Source organism: Tauraco erythrolophus, chromosome 5 (assembly GCF_009769465.1).
Source record: "Tauraco erythrolophus isolate bTauEry1 chromosome 5, bTauEry1.pri, whole genome shotgun sequence".
NCBI classification, from domain to species: domain Eukaryota; kingdom Metazoa; phylum Chordata; class Aves; order Musophagiformes; family Musophagidae; genus Tauraco; species Tauraco erythrolophus.
The window spans coordinates 52025525-52046748 of record NC_141469.1 but is presented as its reverse complement, the minus strand read 5'-3'; the positions used below and the strand labels follow the sequence as shown (position 1 = coordinate 52046748).

At 45.2% G+C, this 21224-nt stretch overlaps 1 protein-coding gene across 1 annotated transcript in view; it reads right to left on the bottom strand.

The window, feature by feature from the left end:
• Positions 1–12618: 12618 nt before the first annotated feature.
• Positions 12619–21224, bottom strand: part of KIT (KIT proto-oncogene, receptor tyrosine kinase) — a 57187-nt gene continuing 48581 nt past the window's right edge. The window contains 6 exon segments of the mRNA XM_086611739.1: positions 12619–12744; positions 13904–13984; positions 13986–14007; positions 14667–14766; positions 14862–14973; positions 19294–19416. Of these exon segments, the coding sequence (XP_086467865.1) occupies positions 12619–12744; positions 13904–13984; positions 13986–14007; positions 14667–14766; positions 14862–14973; positions 19294–19416 (564 nt within the window).

The window sequence follows — 21224 nt, the reverse complement described above, 5'->3', positions numbered from 1 at the left end:
TAAAATGCTAAAATCTATTGCAAGAGAATTATATTGAGTATGTCTGCCTGGAAGTGATAGACTTTCTGAAACTGTGCTCGTGTTCTGGAATGGTCTTTTCAAGTTCAACACATACTTAGCTGAGAGAGAGGATTTGGACATTATTAGACAAAATGAATCGTATTCATATGGTGTTTATAAAATACATTTGGTTGCTATTTCCCACTGCAGCAGATGGTACCCAAAATAAGAAATGACCTGGAACCTCATTACCATAGCATTAAGCCTGCACAAAACTGCTCAGGGAAGTAGGGAAAACATGGACTTGTTTTCATTTGCAGAAGGCTTTGCTTACTTTCAGTCTCTTAGAAAAGAAAGTCCATGGAGATATTCATCACAAATATCCACTGTGACATTGGGCAGGATGGAAAGTTAAAAGAAATATCCAGCCTCGTGCTGCTGGGTACCAACCGTCAGTCGCTGCCTTGGGTTAAGAAGACACATCCCCACCATGAGGCAGCTGTTCCCGAGGTGCGTGTGATGGATGACTTGTTTCCAGCCTCCCTGGAGCAATTGATTAGGCTGTTGCCCAAGATGCAATGCTCAATGCCAGCATTCATTTCCAGGGAAATGGCTGGAATCTCAGATGTCGCTAGATAAGTGTCTTGGTGTCATATGGTGTGACCAGCCCACCTTCCCAGCCACGAGGGCTCTCAAGAGATGCAGCTAAGGGTAATTATCCAAAGATCCAACATTTGAGAGGGTGCCCATCTCTAAAACTTCCCTATTTTTGGCATCATGAGCCATAGATTGCTGGAGTTAGCAGCCAAATGCGCAATCTCCTGTTTCCATTAGTTTTCTGCCACTGTCATGAGTTACGGGGGACAAGAACGAGCACAAAGCACAAAGCACGGGCAGACGGGTGCCAAGCCCAGTGCTAAGAGCATAGGATGCAGACGGGGAAGAACTTGAGCCCTTGCAGCAGCTCTTGAATCTGAAGCTCCTAGTGACCATTTGCAGCTGTGTTGGATGTATAGACACCGACTGCAGCCTTGCCTTTGCCCCTTCATTTGCTCATGCTGGTTGACCCTTCACAATGATCACCCTGAAGGACAGTGGCAGCTATCAGCAGAGGCTGAGCCAGCAGTGCCCAAGGTGTGGGAACCCTGACTTTCTTCCAGATGCTGGGAAAGCCTTTTCCCTTCCTCTGAGTATGCTCCCCATCCCGTGATAGCTGTAACCTGTCATATATGGATTATAAGCTTTGAGGCTGTATCTCCTCACACTTTGTCTTTGTGGGTGTCTGACACCACAGACCCGTTCTCAGTACGGCTCTTGCAACTCAGCCTTATTGCAGGGCTCCTTCACTCCTGCAAACTGCTGCTACCGTGGCTTCCCTTCCACAGGGGTTTGCAAAAATTCTGCCCCCCCTCCCCCATGGAGAGGGAATGACCTTCATCCTTCACTGGACTTCGCAGGAGTCACAATTGGTTGCCCCAGTACTGGATAGTGTGTGGCTGGTCAGCTGTCTGCCCCTCGCAAAGGATCCTCGCTGCCCTCGTCGGGAAGTCAGTCAGCTCGATGTCTCAAAACTTGGTTTTCCTCCCTCCTCTTCTTCCGCCTCTTGATGTGTTGCGCATTCTATTTGATACAAATTTGAGCCTAGACAAATGTGTGCCAGTCGGTGTAATTCAAGTTTAATCTGCCACCAGAAAATTACTCTCTTTAACTTAAAAATAATTCTCTCTCTGACGGTCACTCTTTAGTTGTTATAACTGCAGAAAGAGCCATTCCAGAGAATAATAACGCTTCAGTATAGGAAAGCTGTTTTTAGCCTGCTTTCTAAAGCTTCCACTGAGCCCCAGAGGCTGTTTTTTTTGTCACGGGAGAACAAAACAGTTTTTGTTCAAGTTCCTCGTGCAAAGGAGCAGAGACGTTTTCTTCTCCAGCTGATATGTTGTAGATCAGCTTTAACCATATTTGCAGGTATCGCTGCGGTTAGGCTTGTACGTAACCACAGATTACAGTTCGGGTGCCAAACAATCTAGATAGCTCGTCACATGACTGAAACGATCTCATGGCACGGTGCAGTGGGGTCCCGGTTTTATGTCCTGTCTTCTTTGCTTTCACACCGGCCGCCACCCAAGTACAAAGCTGCACTTCTTCATATCTGCTCTTCCATTGAGGAGACGGCTTGGGTGGGCAAGCAGGGTGCGTTGATACTCATCCGCCGTCCTACTTTGCGCGTATCTGTGGGCTCGGGTGAAAATTAGGCTCTGCTCCAGAGAGACTTTCGGTGTCAGAAGAAAAATCTTGACAAGACTGGCGAATCTGTACATGCTCTTTGGGCTGGCGATACCGGTCGGCGTGTCGTGCTAAAACACTTGCAGGCATCAGCTGGAAATATCCTGTGGTGTTATTTCTGAAGATATTTCTCTTGTAATATAATTGGCTTAAGGTACACCTCATGTGATATAAGTGGCTCCTTGGACTGTCCAGATACGAGATGTTGACAATGAAGGGTTTGAAATGCTTACTTTCCAACAGGTTAACAGATATTTTCTTCACCTTTGAAATTCCATCACTAACGTACCTGCACTATACAATGCAAAATACTTTGAACTTCTATCAGGACCTTATTTTCTCTCTCCAACTCTGAACTACGGGTAAAGTGTGGTAAAGATAGCAGGTGTGAAGTAGTTAGATCTAAATAATTTTCTGCCGTTCAAAAATGTGACAAAGCATGGTTGTCCTTCAGCCTTCCTCTCCCTCCCCTCCTTCCCTTCAGAAACTGAATGTTCTAAAGGCTCTTTGCTTTGAATAGCTGACAAGAGCAGGTCCAAACCACTGTCATATGGTGATTCACACAGGCGTTGCTAGCTCAGCGCCCCGACAGCATCGGTCTGATCCCAAAGAGGTAAATCCATCTATTACTTGTGATTAGAAAAGTGCCAGGGTGTGATGGGCACGCATGACCATCACACCGGCCTGGAGAGCCTACGTAATTGCACAATAGTTGAGGAATATTGAATTAAAGGAGATTTGTTCCTAAAGAGTTTTAAGGGGAGGCCAGAGGGGCTTGTGTCAAACCGCACTGCCTGCCTGCAGCAGCGTTTTTGCCTGCAGGGACAGTGCTTTCTGCAGATGCCCTGTGCAGACAGACCCGTGCACGCACAACCCAGGAGGCAGCCTGGAGCCTCCCCGCTGCTGGAGGATAGGCCTCGAGCAGTTTGCCCAAAACCAGGACCTTCCCCAATGTTGTACCACTAGCCCTTCATAGAGAATCAGAAATTTAAACACGGCAAGTGGGCCAGGCGTGTGAGGCAACTTTATTAAGGAGCAGTAAAAAAAGAAATCAAAAAAGACAAAGAAGCATAAAGGTCATAAATTATTTTTTCCCCAGAATCTTGGGGACAGAGGCTGTAAGGAAGCAGGATAATACGCTTCCTACTGGGATTAATGAGCAGAGTAACGAGGCCACCTGGGAGGCAAATCCTCTGGGTGAACTCCTACCGCTCCTAGGGAAATTCGTGTCCCTTGCCAAGCGCTGGTGGCTTCTCTACCAGGGGCCGTGAGATACAGTGCAGACGACCTCCTTGACCCTTGATGCACCATACGTGGCCCAAGAAGAGCTGGCTGGTGAGCTCAGAGCCAAGCGCTGCTGGGGATGCTCGTCCCTGTTCTGGGGTCCCACTACTTCCTGCTGCCCTGGGTCCTGCTGATGCTTCCCTGGAGTGCAGCAGTGCAGTGTCATGTGCAGTCGCTGGAGGGATTTGCTATAATATTTTTATGATTAAAAATATTGTTTGGGTTGGTTTGGTTTTTCCACTTAAGTGGCCAAAATCAGCTTGGCTCTTTTTGCTGCAACTTTACAAGTGAAAACCCAACAACTGCTGCCATTCAAAAGGAGCCTGAGAAATCCAGGAAGATCTCTAATGAGCTGACAGTCGATGGCCGGAGGGGATGCAGAAAGGCGCCAGTCAACCATGTCCTCTGGCCTGCTGCTGGAGCTACCTCCTTGTAACCCGAGCTCTACTTCTACGCGATGGATCTCCATCACCTGGCCTCAGACACTCCAGGACAATGCCCCAGGCTTCTGAAATCTCCAGTGGCTTACCATGAGCTCTTGAAAAGTAATTATAATCCGAGATTCTATTAATTTCCTTGGCGGGTTTTTACTGGTACTGTTTATATTTGTATATGAGAGGTATATGTATATTTCTGCTTTCTCCATGCCCCAAAATGTCAGAACCTCCAAAAGAAAAGAATAAAACTTGAAGCAATTATCATACTTAATTGGTTTCATCAAGATAGTTCAAGGATGTTGATAAACATACTCTACAAGCATTTATTTCTATTATTGAAAGAGAAGGTATTCTAAAATATACTTAAAATTTTCCCCCCGTTTAGTGTCTCAGTTCTCTCAGAATGAATAGCTAAAATGTATTACACCAGTAATTTCCCTCCCTTCCCCTCAAAACCAAGCCTCTTGTTACATCAGGATGAGTGAGGACAACCTTTGCAGGACTGAGTTATGAACAGATAAAAACCAAGGTTTCCTCCTCAGCTGCTGCCAGGCTTGGCCACATGCTAGTACTCAAACACGAGAGGCTTGTCAAACTTATGCTGCTCTTTGCAATGCAGTAACTGAAGGCTATCCTCAGGCAGGCAGGGGGATGTGCAACTACTTACTGCTTTTGGTGGAGCAATTGCCATTTTAGATCTGTGTTTCTAGTCCAAGGAGAAGTTTTTCCTTTGTGCTTTGGTTCAGAAACATCCTGTCAACCAGAGTGAGTTGTACCCAAAACATATTAGAATCAGAGAATCATTTAGGTTGGAAAAGACCTTGAAGATCATCACGTCAACCTAAGATGCCAAGTTCACCACTAAACCATGTCCCTAAGCACCACATCTACATCGAGTGTAGATGGAGGTCTTTTAAATACCTCTGGGGTGGTGACTCAACCACTTCCCTGGGCAGCCTGTTCAATGCTTGACAACCCTTCAGTGAAGAAATTTTTCCTAATCTCCAATCTAAACCTCTCTTGGCGCAACTTGAGGCCGTTTCCTCTTGTCCTATCGCTTGTGACTTGGGAAGAAGAGACAGGCAGACACCCACCTCGCTACAACCTCCTTTCAGGTAGTTGTAGAGAGCAATAAGGTCTCCCTTTACAGCCTCCTTTTCTTCAGGCTAAACAACCCCAGTTCCCTCAGCCACTCCTCACAACACTTGTGCTCCAGACTTTCACCAGCTTTGTGGCCCCTTCTTTGGACACACTCCAGCACCTCAATGTCTTTCTTGTATGAGGGACCCCAACTGAACACAGATTCGAGGCACAACCTCACCAGCTGAGGTCCCATAAAGGGACAATCACTTCCGTAGTGCTGTTGGCCACACTATTTCTGATATAACCCAGGATGCTATTTGCCTTCTTGGCCACCTGTGGAGACTGCCAGCTCATAGTCAGCTGTTGACCAATATCCTCAGGTCCTTTCCCACCGGGCAGCTTTTCAGCCACTCTTCCCCAAGCCTGTAGTGTTGCGTGGGGTTGTTGTGACCCAAGTGCAGGACCCGACACTTGGCCTTGTTGAACCTCATACAATTGGCCTCGGCCCATCAATCCAGCCTGTCCAGATCCCTCTGTAGAGCCTTCCTACCCTCAAGCACAAGAACTTGTTGCATAACAACTCTGGAAATTTCCAAACAATTCTAATTTCTGGAACAACATGACTAGCTAATGTTTGGTCCCAGCAAAAGAAGAAAAATGCAAACATCTTGTGAATGAAAAACGACTGAAGGGGAAAATACAAAAATGTTTTCATCTCACAAATGAGTTTGAATTCGTTGGCTATTTTAACTCAAAAGAGGAAATACCAAAACCAGCATTTGAGAGGTTGCTATTGCCCTTTTTAAATTGTCTTTTAATGCACTGAATGGGCTGGAGGCATAAGGAATGTCTTTCACTCCTTTCACCCTCAGCCCACCAGGCAGCTATAGCCGGGTCAGCTGCCCTGCTCAGCAGCTCTCCTCCCACTCCTGAGCAAGCCAGTCAAACGTCCATGTCATTCCAGTCACCAAAAGTGATTGCTCAAACTTGTTGCTAAGCCAGCTTCTTTTCTGACCCCCCCCCAAAAACCCCCCACAACCACACATAAAGAGCAAGGGCCCCTGCCCAGTAACAATACTGAGACCAGCCAAAAGCACATGCAGTAATAATTCTCAGAAGAAATGTAGCCAGCCACTAGTGCTGGTACCTCCAAAATACAGGTATTTGGGAGAAGCCAAAGATTATTTCACACTTTCTGCAGCTGGAGAAAGCACTGGGGCAACCTGCACTACACACTGATGTGTACTGACCTATAGGGGAAGCTACATGCTGTGCCTTCCCGCATGGCAGCCTGATGCTGACCCTTACCTGATGCTGCTGACATTGCCCAGCGAGGAGCGCAGGCTCAAAGCCCAACGTGCCCTTCGGGGTCAGCTGGTTTCTACTGCCTGTCACAACCGAGCTAAAACAATTTGCAGGGCACAGACAGACAAATCAAGTCACTGGAGCTGTCGCTGCTGGTAAATCATCTCTGCTGCCTGGTTGGCAGCTGACAGATAGCAGTTGTCACCAAGAAGTGTGACAGATAATCAATTAAGGAAATATGGACAATCTTTCAGAAAACATAGTGTGATAGTTTCATATGTGGGGGGGTTTCTCCAAGGGCCACGAGTGGCAGCAGCTCCCTAAGAGGCCGAGACTGGTAAAGCCCGAACTGGTACAATCCATGGGGAAGGATTGCAATCCTGCGGGCAGGATTCACGTTGGAAAAGTTTGGGGACTTTTTTCTTCATGAGTAGGGATCCACCGAAGCAAGGGAAAAATGGTGTAAAGACTCCTCCTCCTTTAAGAAAGGAGCGGCAGTTACAACATGGATGAACTGACCTGCACTCCCCATTCCCGGTCCCCCTGCACCGCCGGGGGGGGAGGTTGAGCCAGGAACGAAAGGAAACGGGGTGGGGAGGTGTTGTTTTAAAGATCTGGCCTTGTTTTCCTCTTTCTCCTCTCAAGTAACCGGTTTCGTTCCCTATGTCTCCTGTTAAGTAACTGTTAATAAATTGTTTTGTTTTATGAGAAAGCCTGAGTCATGTTTTGCCCGGGACCATGGTTGGTGGGTGCTCCCTCTCGGTTCTTGTCTCGACCCTCAGTCCAAAAACCATGACACATAGCCTCAAAGCAATTTTGGACATAAACTCACTTGTTACAGCATAATCTTTTAAGAACTTAGTGCTCAGGAAACACGGCAAGTGAAGGTCATCTGTAACTATTTTCATAGTTACAGAAGTTTCTGGAAACCAAAAGCGAACTGCAGAGCAGGTTTTCATGGTTTTGTTGTAGCTTCAGTTCTAAACCAGGAGCTAAAAGGTCTATGTAACTGCTCCTTGCCTTCTGTTGAGACTCAGACCTCCCCACAGGACAAGCAGGAAGTTTCCTAATCCACATACAGGAAGAGGGAAACGTTTCTCTCTCGCGCTTCAGCCCACAATGCAGTAGAATTAAGGATCCTGTTGTCCAACCTCTCCAGTGATCGCTGTGAACACTTTGGTCCAGGTTGTGACTAGTCGTTCCCTGGTGACGTGGCCAGGCACATCATGAGACAACCTCCCCAAAAACCTATATGGTGTACAGCTGTGAAGGAGAACCAGAAACAAAAACATCTGGTGGTCATGATGCATATGATATTGTTTACTAACTCCACATATACCATAGTGTGTTCACGATCTTCCTCTCCTCCGGAGACCCTACAAGTATTTTCTTCTCTAGCTGGTAAAGAGAACAGAGGAAGAGTCACTCTCGAGTGTTCAGTATAAGGGCGGGATTTGCTTTTCTACTTCTGGCAAAGTGAATGTTACAGCTGAGATTGTTCAAAGTGCCCTTGCGGATTGCAGGACCACAGAAGGGGGTTGAGATTGGAAGGCACCTCTGGAGGTCATCTGGTCCAACCCCCTTGCTCAAGCAGGACCACCTACAGCCCAGGACTGTGTATACATGAGTTTTCAGTATCTCCAAGGATGGAGACTCCACAACCACTCTGGACAGCCTGTGCCAGTGCTCAGTCACCCTCCTAGTAAAAAAAAGTGTTCCCTGCTGTTTAGAGGGAACGTCCTGTGTTTCAGTTTGTCCCCATGTCGTGGTTTAGGCCACTTCAGCAACTAAACTCTACACAGCCATTCACTCACCCTCCCACAGTCCCCCAGGGTGAGGAAGGGAATTAAAGGAGAAAAGAAAAAGAGACCCGTGGGTTGAGATAAGAACAATTTAATACTACTACTACTACTATATGAATATATACATATATGTACAATGATAAATATACAAAATATGATATATTTGTGTTTCTATGATGTTTCTATGATTCTATGATTCTATGTATGGTGTAATTGCTCACCACCCCTTGACGGAGGCCTGTCTCGTCCCGAACTAATGATCCCAGAACAGATAAGGCCCGATATCGCTATCCCAGACGAGCAAGAGGCCTGAAAATAGAGAGCGAGACAGAGAGAGCACTCTGAGAGTCTGAAAGTGAGAGTCCCGGAAGAGCAAAGGCCCTTCTTTCCAGCTGTCCCTCGCTTTTATACTGGCATGACGCTGCATGATATGGAATACTAATTGGCCAGTTTGGCCCTCAATCCTAAGTCTAAGCACAAATCATAAGGAGAGTTGTGGACCCTCTGTCCCGCCCATGCTCCCCCCTATCCTGTTGTGCTCCTGCACACTGGCAAGAACACGGCAAGATGAAAAGTCCCTGAGGTCTCAGTGCCAACTATAAACATGAGCGCGCTGTCAGCGTTCTTCTCAGAGCAAGTCTCAGACTAAAACCCAAACACAGAGCTCTTCCGGCTGTTAAAAAGAAGAGCTAACTCTGTCCCAGCTGAAACCAGGACAGCCCATTGTCTCTGGTCCTATTGCTGGGCACCGCTGAAAAGAGCCTGGCTCCATCCTCTTTGCACCCTCCCTTGAGATATTTGGTCCACGATGGTCCATGGTCCTGACGGTCCGTGCTGGTAACATGGTAGTGTTTTCTCTTTATATCTGGGTACAATAATGCTTTGAAGGACAGCTAAAATACTTATTAAATGCCTTCCTGATGTGCTTTTCCATGTAAGCTACTGCTAAGAACTGGCACAAGAAAATAATTCAGGAGGAAATGGTCTGTGTGACCATGAACAGGAATGGAGGCGGTAATCATTGCAAGCCTTGTAATAAGAAAATAGGAGAAAGATTTTTTTTTTTTTTTTCCAGAGAGCAGAGATGCTGTATTCTAGGTTGCTTCAGAAAGGGAACCATTTCAGGAAAATAAAATTAATGGTGTGCTAACTGAACAAATACTAAAATAGCTCCTTTGGCTACGCTAAATGAGAATTCACACATTACTTGCACCAATTCAGCTACTGGGATGCCTCAGTATGAAGTCTACTTTTCTTGAATGGGGGTGAGGGTAGACAAGACAGGGGAAAAAATGGTTCGAAATCAGCCACAATCTTGGTCTCTTCTGAAGCATTATTAGAAAATTATAACAATGCTAATTGTGGCAAACTGGCACCTCCTGACAAAATTAGTTTTTAATTTCCTTAATTAGTTTTAATGAACAGAGCCAAGACCTGGGTGGAAGCAAAAAACAAAAAAAAAAAAAAAGGAAGAAAGCTCTGAAGGAGGGGAGCTCTTCAAGGAGGTCTGTTGACAGAACAGAAATGTTTCAGGCCCACAACAGTGGAGGTCTCTGTCTCATATGAGTTATAGGTGGTTTTGGTAGAATAATTTTGCTTATATGCCCTGTACCTACTATTAAACCACCACCAACCATGCTGATGCAAACCCTTATGCAAGCTCACAAGCGTGAGCAGGTTAAGTCAGGTTTCAAACCTGAAGTAATTAAAGCAGAGGGTTTCCCACTAAGATGTGAGGTACCTGCTCAGCAAGGGAAGCGTTATGTTTTCTCCTTACGACCCCCCAAACCCACGCAGCACCTGGTATCTCATGGAGCCTCCCCTGTGGCATTGCATTCGGCTGGAGCAGTGCACGCTCCAGTGCCAGCGTGTAGGAGGGGACAAGAGCGTGCCCATGTGCGTGCGTCCGAGTGAAGGGGGAACGTTCTGCATCATTGCAGCTTTCGAGTGGCTCCAACTGCCTCTGGAACCATACCCTTAATAACACTGAGATATTTTTGTTCAGTTCTAAATAATATTATTCATGACATATAGACTGCACTAGCAGTCTACAGGATCCATCTTCTAGTTGTAATTTTTTCCATGTATTTGTCCCATATACTCACTGGTAAAGAACTTTCTTAACAAATAAACATTAGGGTTTTCTGGCACACATTTGCAAAAATGTTTCAGAATGCCAAACTTGACCTCTGTGTGGCCAGACACTGAGATTTTGCTTCAACCCAAGAATTTATTAAGACTTACATGAAAATATACCATCTTAACATAGTACACGTCAGTAGCATTTGAATACATATTTACAGATTTATTTGAACTTTTCTGAACTGCAATTCTACAACTGAGCAACATATCCATAAGTGTTTCATAAACTTTCAAACACTTACATATTTATACATATACTTTTTGCATATATATATATAAAAAAATATTTTTGAGACTCAAGGACTGAGAATAGTCAAAAGGACATTATTGCTACATTTCCATATTTACAAAAACAATGCATAAACCCATTCAAAACACCAAGCCATCGCAAAATAAGTTTCAAAACCCCCCAAATTATAAAAATATAAATTTCGAGAACGAAAAAACCCAAACCTCTTTCAGCTAAGTGTCCGTAAAGTACCGAGACATCTATAATTATGACAACTAGTTTGTCTACTGTTGCTCTGAAAGCCAACACGTTACAAAAGAGCTTTTATAGCATTAAACTGAAAACGCTCAACAAGAAGTATGCGTAAAGAGTGCCTCCAAACAACTGGCTAACTTTGGAAAGGTGCAACAGCCTAAGTAAATTCAGTGCAAATGGCTAATTTTTGACTTAACTCTGAAAGTCAGGTTCCTGTAACGATAAACCAAATGCACAGTCATAGAAGGAGCGTGGTATTCCACATAACCCAAAATATACTACCAGTGTGTGTATTTACAATTACCTTGCATTTGGGCAGTTAGTTACACATTTAAATTGCATGTAAACTCAATCAAAATCCTGGTAAAGTATAAGTTACAGAGTGCTTAAGTGCATTGTAAATAAATAGGTCTGCCTCTGACAAATGCTTCTCTCAATGCCTTTGCTAATTTCTAGGGGACAGAAACAAAGGAAGAAAACTAGCAGTGCTTCCAATGGGAAGAACGGGGTTAGAGCACAACCCTGAGCTCAACAGATACTGACCCCAAGCCTCAGGACTGTCAAACAAGAAAATAAGATAAAAAGACTCTTTCTTTTATCCCATTTATAAATTCAGTGCTTCCCAGTTAGGCTCTTCTTCCTTATGATCTGATCTCTGGACTACTGTAGAAAGATGAAACGACTCGGGGCGGGGGAAAATTGCCCTTTCCAGTTAGCCCTATCCAAGCCTGCCTGTGGGAAAGATTCACCTGGGTAGGACAAGATAAAGAAAGGGCCCCCAGGAGAGAATTTTTTGCCTCTGCTCTCGCTTAGATAAGATGGCTGGTTAAACGGCCTCTCCTCCAGAGACAGAGTTTACTGGAAGCAGCCCTCCTCCTCTATTTTCACCAACTTGGCAAGGCCCACCTATCTTTGGTGAACACTTTTGGACGTAACTATTAGCAAAACAAGCACCAAAGCCCTCAGGCTCCCAAGGCAGGGGGGCACGGAAGAGGTTCAGGGAGAGGTTCAGGCTCTGTGGCAGGGCGAGACCTAGTGACGGGAAGCTCCGTCCCTGGCGAGGAAGAGGCCAGTGGGAAGTAGTGCATATACTCATGGAAACCTCGCGACCGGTCTGCAAGGCTGGCAGCATGGGTGGGAAATACCGATGAAGATCCACGCTCTTCTCCCTCCTCTGGTGCAAACCCCTGAGCTTCCAGGAGGGTTTGCTGCTGTGCAGATCAACTTTGGAAAGGTCTCAGTTCCTTCACCTCTCTTGCCCAGGTACACAAAGCACCCTTGTGGGCCTCCAACCTATGATACCCGCCTGGGAAAGCATCTCAGGCTTGGCTGGATGTGGAAAGGGGTTTGCAAAGCCACTAGCTTCATATTCATTTATTTCTTAAATTCAGCAAAACAGATTAAAGAAAATGACTGTACGCTCTCCAGGCACGGATCCAGAAAAGGATCACTGCAGATTTGGTTTGATCTGTAGTCATCTTGTTCCACACCCTGGCTCAGGATTTCTTTTGTTGGTTGTTTTTTTTTTTTCTTCAGATCTGGCTCTCTACTGCAAATACACACAATATAGCAAAATATATACAGCTTCAGTTAACATTGCAATGTTGCCTGTAACCGTGCTCAGCAGATTAAGTTTATGTGTAACAATGTGTGGTAAAGGACAGTATTACAACAATGTTTCAGCTACACAGTGGTAGTAGTGAGTAAAAGTAAGAGAAATTATTGAAGTCGTCCCTCTCTCACCCCCTGCACAATACAAACAGCTAATCATCTGGCCTCTTCTTCTTCCAGATGCCACTCAAACATCTTCGCGTACCAGGAGAGGCTGAGTAGATGAAGCACTGCTACCCACTGAGTTAATCCTCACCGAATGATCTGGAGCGTTTCCCTGACCAGAAGGTGGAGTTGAGAAGTTCGCATAAACCTGCAGAAGCCAAAGACCAGTGTCAATACTCTGCAGACCGCTCCCTTCACACCTACTTGGAGAGCTCTCCTTTCCTAGGCTTTTCCCACTGTGCACTACACACTGCCATGGAAGGGTTCCAGCTCAGGTGTTTCTTTGCACATCTAAAGAGAGTTTCAAAAGGTCCTGGGCTTAACTGCTCTTTTGTAGAGTCAGGAACCTCAATCTCCGTTATTGACAGCAGTGCAGCTTCCAACTGCACACCAAATTTCAACTGAGCTTGAAAAATACAGCTCAGGTTATTACTAAACTCCCCAGAAACCTCACTAATATTTCCTTCACATTCTTGCTTTTGTTTTAGTAATGCCTGTATCTGCCAAAAATACGCTACAGGATGTAATCGAACACCAGCAGCTTTCAGTTTCCTCTTTTCTCAAATTGTCAGGAAGCCACGTATTTAGTGCTCAAACAAGGCATCCAGAAGGTAAAAGGAAGACTTATTTATAAACAAGGTTTTAAACTTACTTTTTTAAACCCCAGTAACACATAATCTTATCGCGAGAGAAATCCAAGTGTCTGATGTGCCTCTACTTTTTTTGGACTGTTTTGTCCAGTTACCCTCTCAGAAAAAGCTCAAAACAACGGTGAATACGGTTTGTCACGACATACCTCCAAGGTTATACAAATAGAGCTAGGGTAAGTAAGTGAGAAGAGGCAGAAGAGCACCGAAAGCTCAACCTTTTCATTCCAGAAAAGTTTTTCTGGTTGAAATATAAAATAATAATAAAAAGCTAAATATACTTCGCTTCTCAGATTTTTCCCATTGGAATAGATTTTTTTGTAGTTTAAGATAAAATGAATTTATGCAGTACCATCGCATTTTGTAACACCAAAATTGTTGTGCCAGGTCTATTTTGAGTGAGACACCAACGATGCACAGAGTCTTCTCCAGCTGGTACCTGTTTCAGGCACAGGCTTAGAGAGCTACTGTCTAATGGCACAATAAAGCAGAAGTGGGTAGCCCAGGCAACATTTCTACCACCCAAACTTACAGTGCAAAGCTACAGAAATACTACTGGAAAATTAATGAAGCACCCAGGCTCTTTGCTCCTCACAGCTGTAGTCTAATGTCTTGCTTGAAATTGCTTTGAGTCCAAAAAACTGATGATCCATAACTTACCCGGGGGGCATTATCGGAAAGCTGCTGCTCTATCAGCTGTACGATTTGTTTAAACGTGGGTCTCTGTAAAGGATCAGCATCCCCAACTCTTCATTATGTCATACCTGCAAAGATACTGAAATTAAGTATCACTGAGGAGCAAAACCTGACAGTTCTTATCTCATCTCCATTATTTTTTGACAGAAAACTGTGAACCAGTCTCACAGTTTACCTTCTTTAAATGACTTTTAAGAATAGAAATAGTGCTGGTAACACCTTTGCTTGTGACAACAAAGGACTCAATACTAATGGGAGTCTCTGAACAGTTTTCCTTGACAGCTTGCTAAGTTTCAATCCATTTACAAAACAGGGAATTAGGGATGGCTCATAAAGAAGATCAGTAGCCAATCCTCTTGCTGTCAAGAAGTACAGCACAAATGCAGATGCTGTAGAGTCTGGTGGTACATCATACATCTCACTGACTGCTTTATCTGAACGAAAAATCAGAATTTCATTACGTTCTGTGATCTGTCAATAACTTATTGACAGGGAGCAGATGCCATGACAAAGTGATCAGATGGTACAAGGCATGAATGCATTTCATTGCTTGTAACAACATAGGCATGTGTTCGGCTAGTTAGATTGCATGAATTATTTAAAAAGTGAAAAGAACTTAAAAAAAAAAGACAATGGGGCAGTGCAACAAGCCTTAAAGCAAGAATGGAAGCTTCCCTTCCTTTGCATCGCTGTTGATGCTTGCTGATTTGAGGTGCTGGGTGCTTACATTTCAGGTGGTGCACACTCAGGACTGAACATCCTGTATCCCTCCTTGATCATTTTATAGAACTTGGAGTCCACAGGCATTCCTGGATACGGGCTGCTTCCTGTTGACAGAGCACATGAGCAGCATGATTTCTGCATCTGCAGCAAAAAGAATGAAGCAGAAGTCCCCTGAAGTACAGATCTTGAAGGAGCTTACCTAAAGAAAAAAGCTCCCAAAGCAATATCCCGTATGACCAGACATCACTCTCAAAGGTGTAGACACAATTGAAAATACTTTCAGGTGCCATCCACTTCACAGGAAGACGAGCCTTTCCAGGGAAAAGAGAATAAATTCAGAAAATGGACACAAGGCATACAAAGTTTTCTACTTCTTAGTGCTTTAAATACTCATTAAATCAAGAAATAGAAGTATCCAACCAAAAATGGAAATCTCAGCATTTGAGAGTCTCCAAGTGCTGCATGGTTATTGATCCATCTTTCTGTGGGTCTAATCAACTGGTGCAGTTCCTTGCACTCAGATTTTCTTTATACTGTGTGATTCTTTCTGTCTTGTTTAGAAGGGATGGCAGGAAGTCAGAGCAAAATGATACACATGACCATAGCATGGTTCCTTATGCAAACATGCAAGTCTGCTTCAGTGGACTGGTTACCATAGGCACACAGGTGAGATTCTCACGGTCAAGGTGCTTCAAGGCTTTAGTCAACACTTAAGACATCTGCTTTAGCTCCTCAGTGTATCAGAAAAAAAATGAAAATTCACATGAAAGAAATATAGATTGACATTTTTCCTAAGTTAGTGTGGGGACAGACATCCCTCGGGAATGCTAATTAAAGCAGACACAGAAAGCCTTTGGATTTGCTTCCGCCTTCCTCTCCTTTGTCCTTTCCTTGTCTGACCATAGGAGCTGGTCAGGCTTCTGTCCTAAGAGTTTGTCCTGCTGTGGGAGAAGCCAGACCTCTTCCTTTTAAGTGCTCTTGCAACACCGTGGCCAAAGATGTATTTCAACCATACTTTAGAGAAGAGCCTTGGTGTCTTGTAAGGAAAGGAGACACAGCAGAAAGGGAAGTAAACGGAAAGGAAGAGAAAGGACGTGGAGGAAAGGCAGCGTTTGCCATGGGCTGGCTCACCAGAGAGACCACCCGAGTTGTTTATTTGCTGAACAACACAAGACAGCAAACACTCTTTTTGGCCAAGCTCCCAGCTGCTGTCAGCAGCACTGCTCCCAGCAGTGTCCACAGCTCGCGATGCCCTGGTGCTCCTGATCTGCTTTAAGATCAGGCCAGATGCAACTAGACGCCTCCTGCAGCCACTGCTTCCTCTCTCCCCAGGCAGCTGCAGCCTATCCTCCTCTGACCCTTTCGAGCTACGTAAAATCCTATTCTCAGGCAACTCAGGAAACTTAAAGGGTAGTCTAGACATGTAAAACTTAATTACTTACTGCCCACTTCCCTCCTAAGCTGCTGGTCTGCACTTCCCTTCACTCCCAGGAGCCTTGACTGATCAAGCAGCTCCTGACCTGACCCTGAGCCTGAAAGCAGCTTTCTTACACTAAACACCACTCAGTATTTTGCCAGGACAGCCATTCCTGAATTATTTCTGTTCCTGTTGTTCCCTAACCTCAATTTCTAGGCACTCAGTGGCCGGTACTGTGATAGTTTGTGTGGGGGGGTGTTCTGGTGGCAGGGGAGGGGATTTGCTCCCTGTGCCACCAGACCTGAGTCCCATCCCCCCGGGGGAGGTTGAGCCAAATCGGCGCCTCTGCGAATGGCCCTATTTAAGTTGGGACAAAGGAGCGGGAAAGGGCTTTTTGCCCAGGAGCGAGGAGAGAGCAGGAGGGCGCTGCCCTCGCTCCCGGCCGAGCGGCCGCTCGGGCCCGGGCCGGCCCATGTGCTCAAGACAATTTTGGCGCCCAACGTGGGGCTGAGGAATTCGAGATAGGAATAGTGATTGGGAGAGGTAACGGGCAAAACATGGACTCCAGAGTGGTGAAAACAGAGGGACCTTGGGAAACTTTGATTGTTGTGTTTGGTGAAGGGACTAGGGGTGGATTGTTTGTGAAATGTGTGTTCTTGTTCAATGTTTTAAGTGAAGTTGTGCCTAAATAGGGAATTCGCAGAGGCGAGGGGTGGAATGTGATAGTTTGATGTGGGGGGGGGTGTTCTGGTGGCAGGGGAGGGGATTTGCTCCCTGTGCCACCAGACCTGAGTCCCATCCCCCCCGGGGGAGGTTGAGCCAAATCGGCGCCTCTGCGAATTGCCCTATTTAAGTTGAGACAAAGGGGCGGGAAAGGGGCTTTTTGCTTAGGAGCGAGGAGAGAGCAGGAGGGCGCGGCCCTCGCTCCCGGCTCCCGGCCGAGCGGCCGCTCGGGCCCGGGCCGGCGCCATGTGCTCAAGATGGCGCCGGGGAGCCGCATGGGGGACTCGGTAAGCGCCCCACTCCCGGGGTGCCCGCCGGGCCGAGCTCCCCCAGAGAGGATTAATATCTAAGAGAAGACAACCACAACGACCGGGTCAGCAAAGATGGAGCAGGAGGAGTGTGCTGGAGCTGAGGTTTCCCTTGCAAATCGGTGTGAGATGGCAGGCGGCCCCCCTGCAGCCAGGGTGTACTCGGCGGAGCAGCGACCCACTCGTGGCCCGTGGAGAAACCCACGTCGGGAAGGAGATGCCTGAGCCCAGGAGAGGTCGTGGAGCAGGGGATGCGCGACCAGGTACTGTTGATAATGGGGCATGGAATGCACGACGAGGTCGTGGAGGCATCTGGAGACCGTGGGACGACCCACGCAGACGCGAGTGGCAGCAGCTCCCTAAGAGGCCGAAACTGGTGAAGCCCGAACTGGTGCGATCCATGGGGAAGGATTTGCAATCCTGCGGGCAGGACTTACTTTGGAAAAGTTTGGGGACTTTGTGAGTAGGGGATCCACCGAAGCAAGGGAAAAATGGTGTAAAGACTCCTCCTCCTTTAAGAAGGAGCGGCAGTGAACAACATGGATGAACTGACCTGTACTCCCCCATTCCCTGTCTCCCTGCGCCGCTGGGGGGAAGACAGAGCCAGGAACGAAAGGAAAATAGGGGGTGGGGAGGTGTTGTTTTAAGATCGGGCCTTGTTTTCTCTTTCTCCTCTCAAGTAACCGGTTTCGTTCCCTTTTGTCTTTTGTTTAGTAACTGTTAATAAATTGTTTTGTTTTATTAAGAAAGTCTGAGTCATGTTTTGCCCGAGACCATGTTTGGTGGGTGCTCCCTCTCGGTTCTTGTCTCGACCCTCAGTCCAAAAAAAAAAACCACGACAGGTACCAACATTGCTTTTGAAGACAAACAATAAATACATCTCTCCTGTGGCCTAAAATAGGGATGCTGTAGGTATCTGAGAGACCAGGGACTGCTGGGTGACAGCAAAGCAGCAGAAGTATCTCAGTTACCTGAGGTGTCATAGACTGATAGGTTAACTGAGCACGGCAACCCATGTTGGTAAGAGATGCTCAGGTGTGGGATTTTCTCTCTTTATCAGCTTGCCCAAAGCCCAGACGGGCAACCTTCAGTTCGTGTGTTGTCAAATCTCTAACTAATGTCCAGCCTCTGGAGCACTCAGTGGGGCTGGGCAGGAGGGCTGCCTTGTTGAACGTGGATCTTGTCGTCTCCTTTGAAAAATGGTGCAAGTGTAAATGTGTACTCTGAAGGTACTGGATGGCTGCACGTATCTGATGCAGAGTTACAACATTAATCCAGGCAGTGCAAACCTATACCTTGTAGAACACTCCTCCAGCTTAACCACAGACAGACTGGGTTTTCTTTCCCTTTTTAGTAGGGCTTCTTTTACTGTACTAGCACTCTAAAGGAGACTTCCAGTACTGCCAAGGTAATCTGCACCACTTCAAAGCGTCTTTGTACCCCTGCAGAAGTCTAGTCCATACCAGTGTAATCAGTACTCTTCTACATAGGAGCTTTTAAACATTTCTTATCAAAATATAGTGTCTGTTCCAAACCTGTTACAGGGTTTGAATTACAGCTGCAAGTTAAAGCTGTATGTTACACATACGAGGTTAAAATCTGTATATGGAATCAGATAAAACCAAGGCTTTTTTGCCTCCCACTATGCCCTCATCGATAAATTCACACTTCAGAATCCAGTTTCTGTTGTCTGAGTGATGCTTTATTGCAAAGAACAGGATGCAAACCCTGGATTATTTAGATATCTTTAAAATAAACTATTTCAGTAATGGATAAATGCAGCAATGCCAAGAGAAAAAGTTTCAAATTAATTATATTTAGGATTGGGCTACCAGAATATTCCAATGGCAAAACTTGCAGTTACTCACAGAGCTGTAACTTTCAGTATTCAAATATAACAGAAAGACTGGGTGTTATGTTGGTGCAGCAAAAACGTCTCCTCCACTACAACATACATTCAGATACCAGCATGGTTCTTCCAGTATAACAACATGTTTATACCAAGGGTTTTGCTCGCACACACATCTCTGCCAGGAATTATCCCTCCTAACATTCCTGACCAGCATGGATATATAGCAGAACTGGGAAAGCTAGATTTTCATCTAAGAAAGACTTGTCTTTGCAAGTCAAGACAACAGGACTCCTCTAACTTAAAACAGGTGGATAAAGTATCATATACTCACGTTTCCTTTGACCACATAATTTGAGTCATTCCTTATATCTCTTGCCAGGCCAAAGTCACAGATTTTTGTTATTCGACCATGAGTTAGAAGAATATTTCTTGCGGCCAGATCCCTATGAATGCACTAAACACAAACAGACAAACAAACAAAGCTATTTTATAATATCCTTAACAGGCTGTTGCTTGGTTACATGTCTACTTAGCTATGTAACTCTCTGCATTATGCATTTCACGGCAAGCTGAAAGTCATAATGAAGCCATCTGTTAATAAGCTTACTCAGATGATTAAACACTCCAGCATAGTATCTTTACTATCATGACATTGGTCCACGTAGTTAAGGTTGTCTATGCATTTATTTTAGAAAAAAAAAACATTTGCAGTCACTTTGAATTTTCTAGTGTTTCATGTTTGCAGCTAATGTTTAATGTACTTTTTCTCTGATTTCTTATAAAAAAAAATAATCACTGGCTTGTTTCTTAACACAGGACAAACAAGGGGAAAACATTGTTTGTTTCTAAACTAATTCCAATCTTCTATTAAGTAACTATTGTGGTTGAGGGAAAAGTGCTGACAAGCTGGAAAACGGGAAAATTACGGTAGCAAATTCAAAGCACTCAAGTCAGGAAACTGAATTCCATTCCAAAAATATTCCTCTAGAACACCTGAACTATTAAGTATCTAGGAGAGTTTTATAAGCAGATCTAAGTATCTGAAAATACTGGAAATTTTCACATGCCAGTATCTTTCAATGAACAGTCACACGTTCAGTGACCCAGCTAGCTTATATTCCACTTAATCACTTGAGAAGTGTGCCTGTGTTTGTAACTGCAGCTCCAGAAGCATGCCTGAGTTTCCTGGCAGTCGTGTTTTCTTTGTGTGCAACTGTGGAGCCCACATGCATTTGTTAGAGAATGGAGGTAGTTCTCTAACAAAATGTTCTATTTTTCCATCTGGAAAGGGGAGCGTTAAGGTCCCACTGTATTGATGGTATATAGTACACAGGCCACAGCTTTCCAAAAAACAGCTGAAGATGGTTAAATTTTGCTCTTCAGTTTTTCCTTGAAATACAAAACTTTACGAGTTCCCTACAAAAAATGAATTAAAACATCGAGTTATGCAAATCAAACTCAGAAAATTATAACTGCAGGTTGCATAAGCAACTTAATCTCTGTCCTTTTTGCATACTTACAGGAGGAACCATTTTTAATGACAATTACTTTCTCAAAGGACTCTCATTCACCTCCTAATCCCATATTCTTCACTTTGCGTATGTAAAGCTGAGAGCCTAACTGCATTGAAGCAGTAAAGTGAAGGAACAGCCAAGCATCCAGCAAGCCCCTGCCTCGTTTCTCCAGAAGCAGTGCAGTTTGCATTAAGTAAAGACATCATCCATTGGAGGAAGCCTGTCTTGTGATTAAGGCACCATGTGCTTCATAAGGGAATTATCCCCCCTGGACAGACTCCTATTCCGACTCGTGCGCAGAGGTACTTTTATGCCTCTGAGCCTTGATACAGCAACCAACTAGTTGCAGAAGAGCAGCTGGGTACTCTGTGCTCCTCATCTGCGTGGATCCTCCTTCCCCAAGGGTGTGAGGCAATCTGAAGCATCCATCAGCCCACACTAGTCTGCATTTACTAGCTGGAGCTAAGAGCGTGCATGTACACAATGACTGCAGAGGACCGAGCAGAGTAATGTGTTAGCACAGTGCAACTTAATTCTCTGACAAAGCCATTGTTTCTGCACTGCCAAAGCGATACTGCGTGTTACTTCCTGACCTCACAGTGAGGTGCTGTTACTTTCATTATTGCCTTTGCTACTCAATGCCGCAGTGTCTGTTTGCATCCATGGAAAGACTATAAAGAAAACAGTCACTGGGAAAGATGCATAGTGAATTCTGGGGCTATTCTATAAGAAAATAAGAAGAAATAAA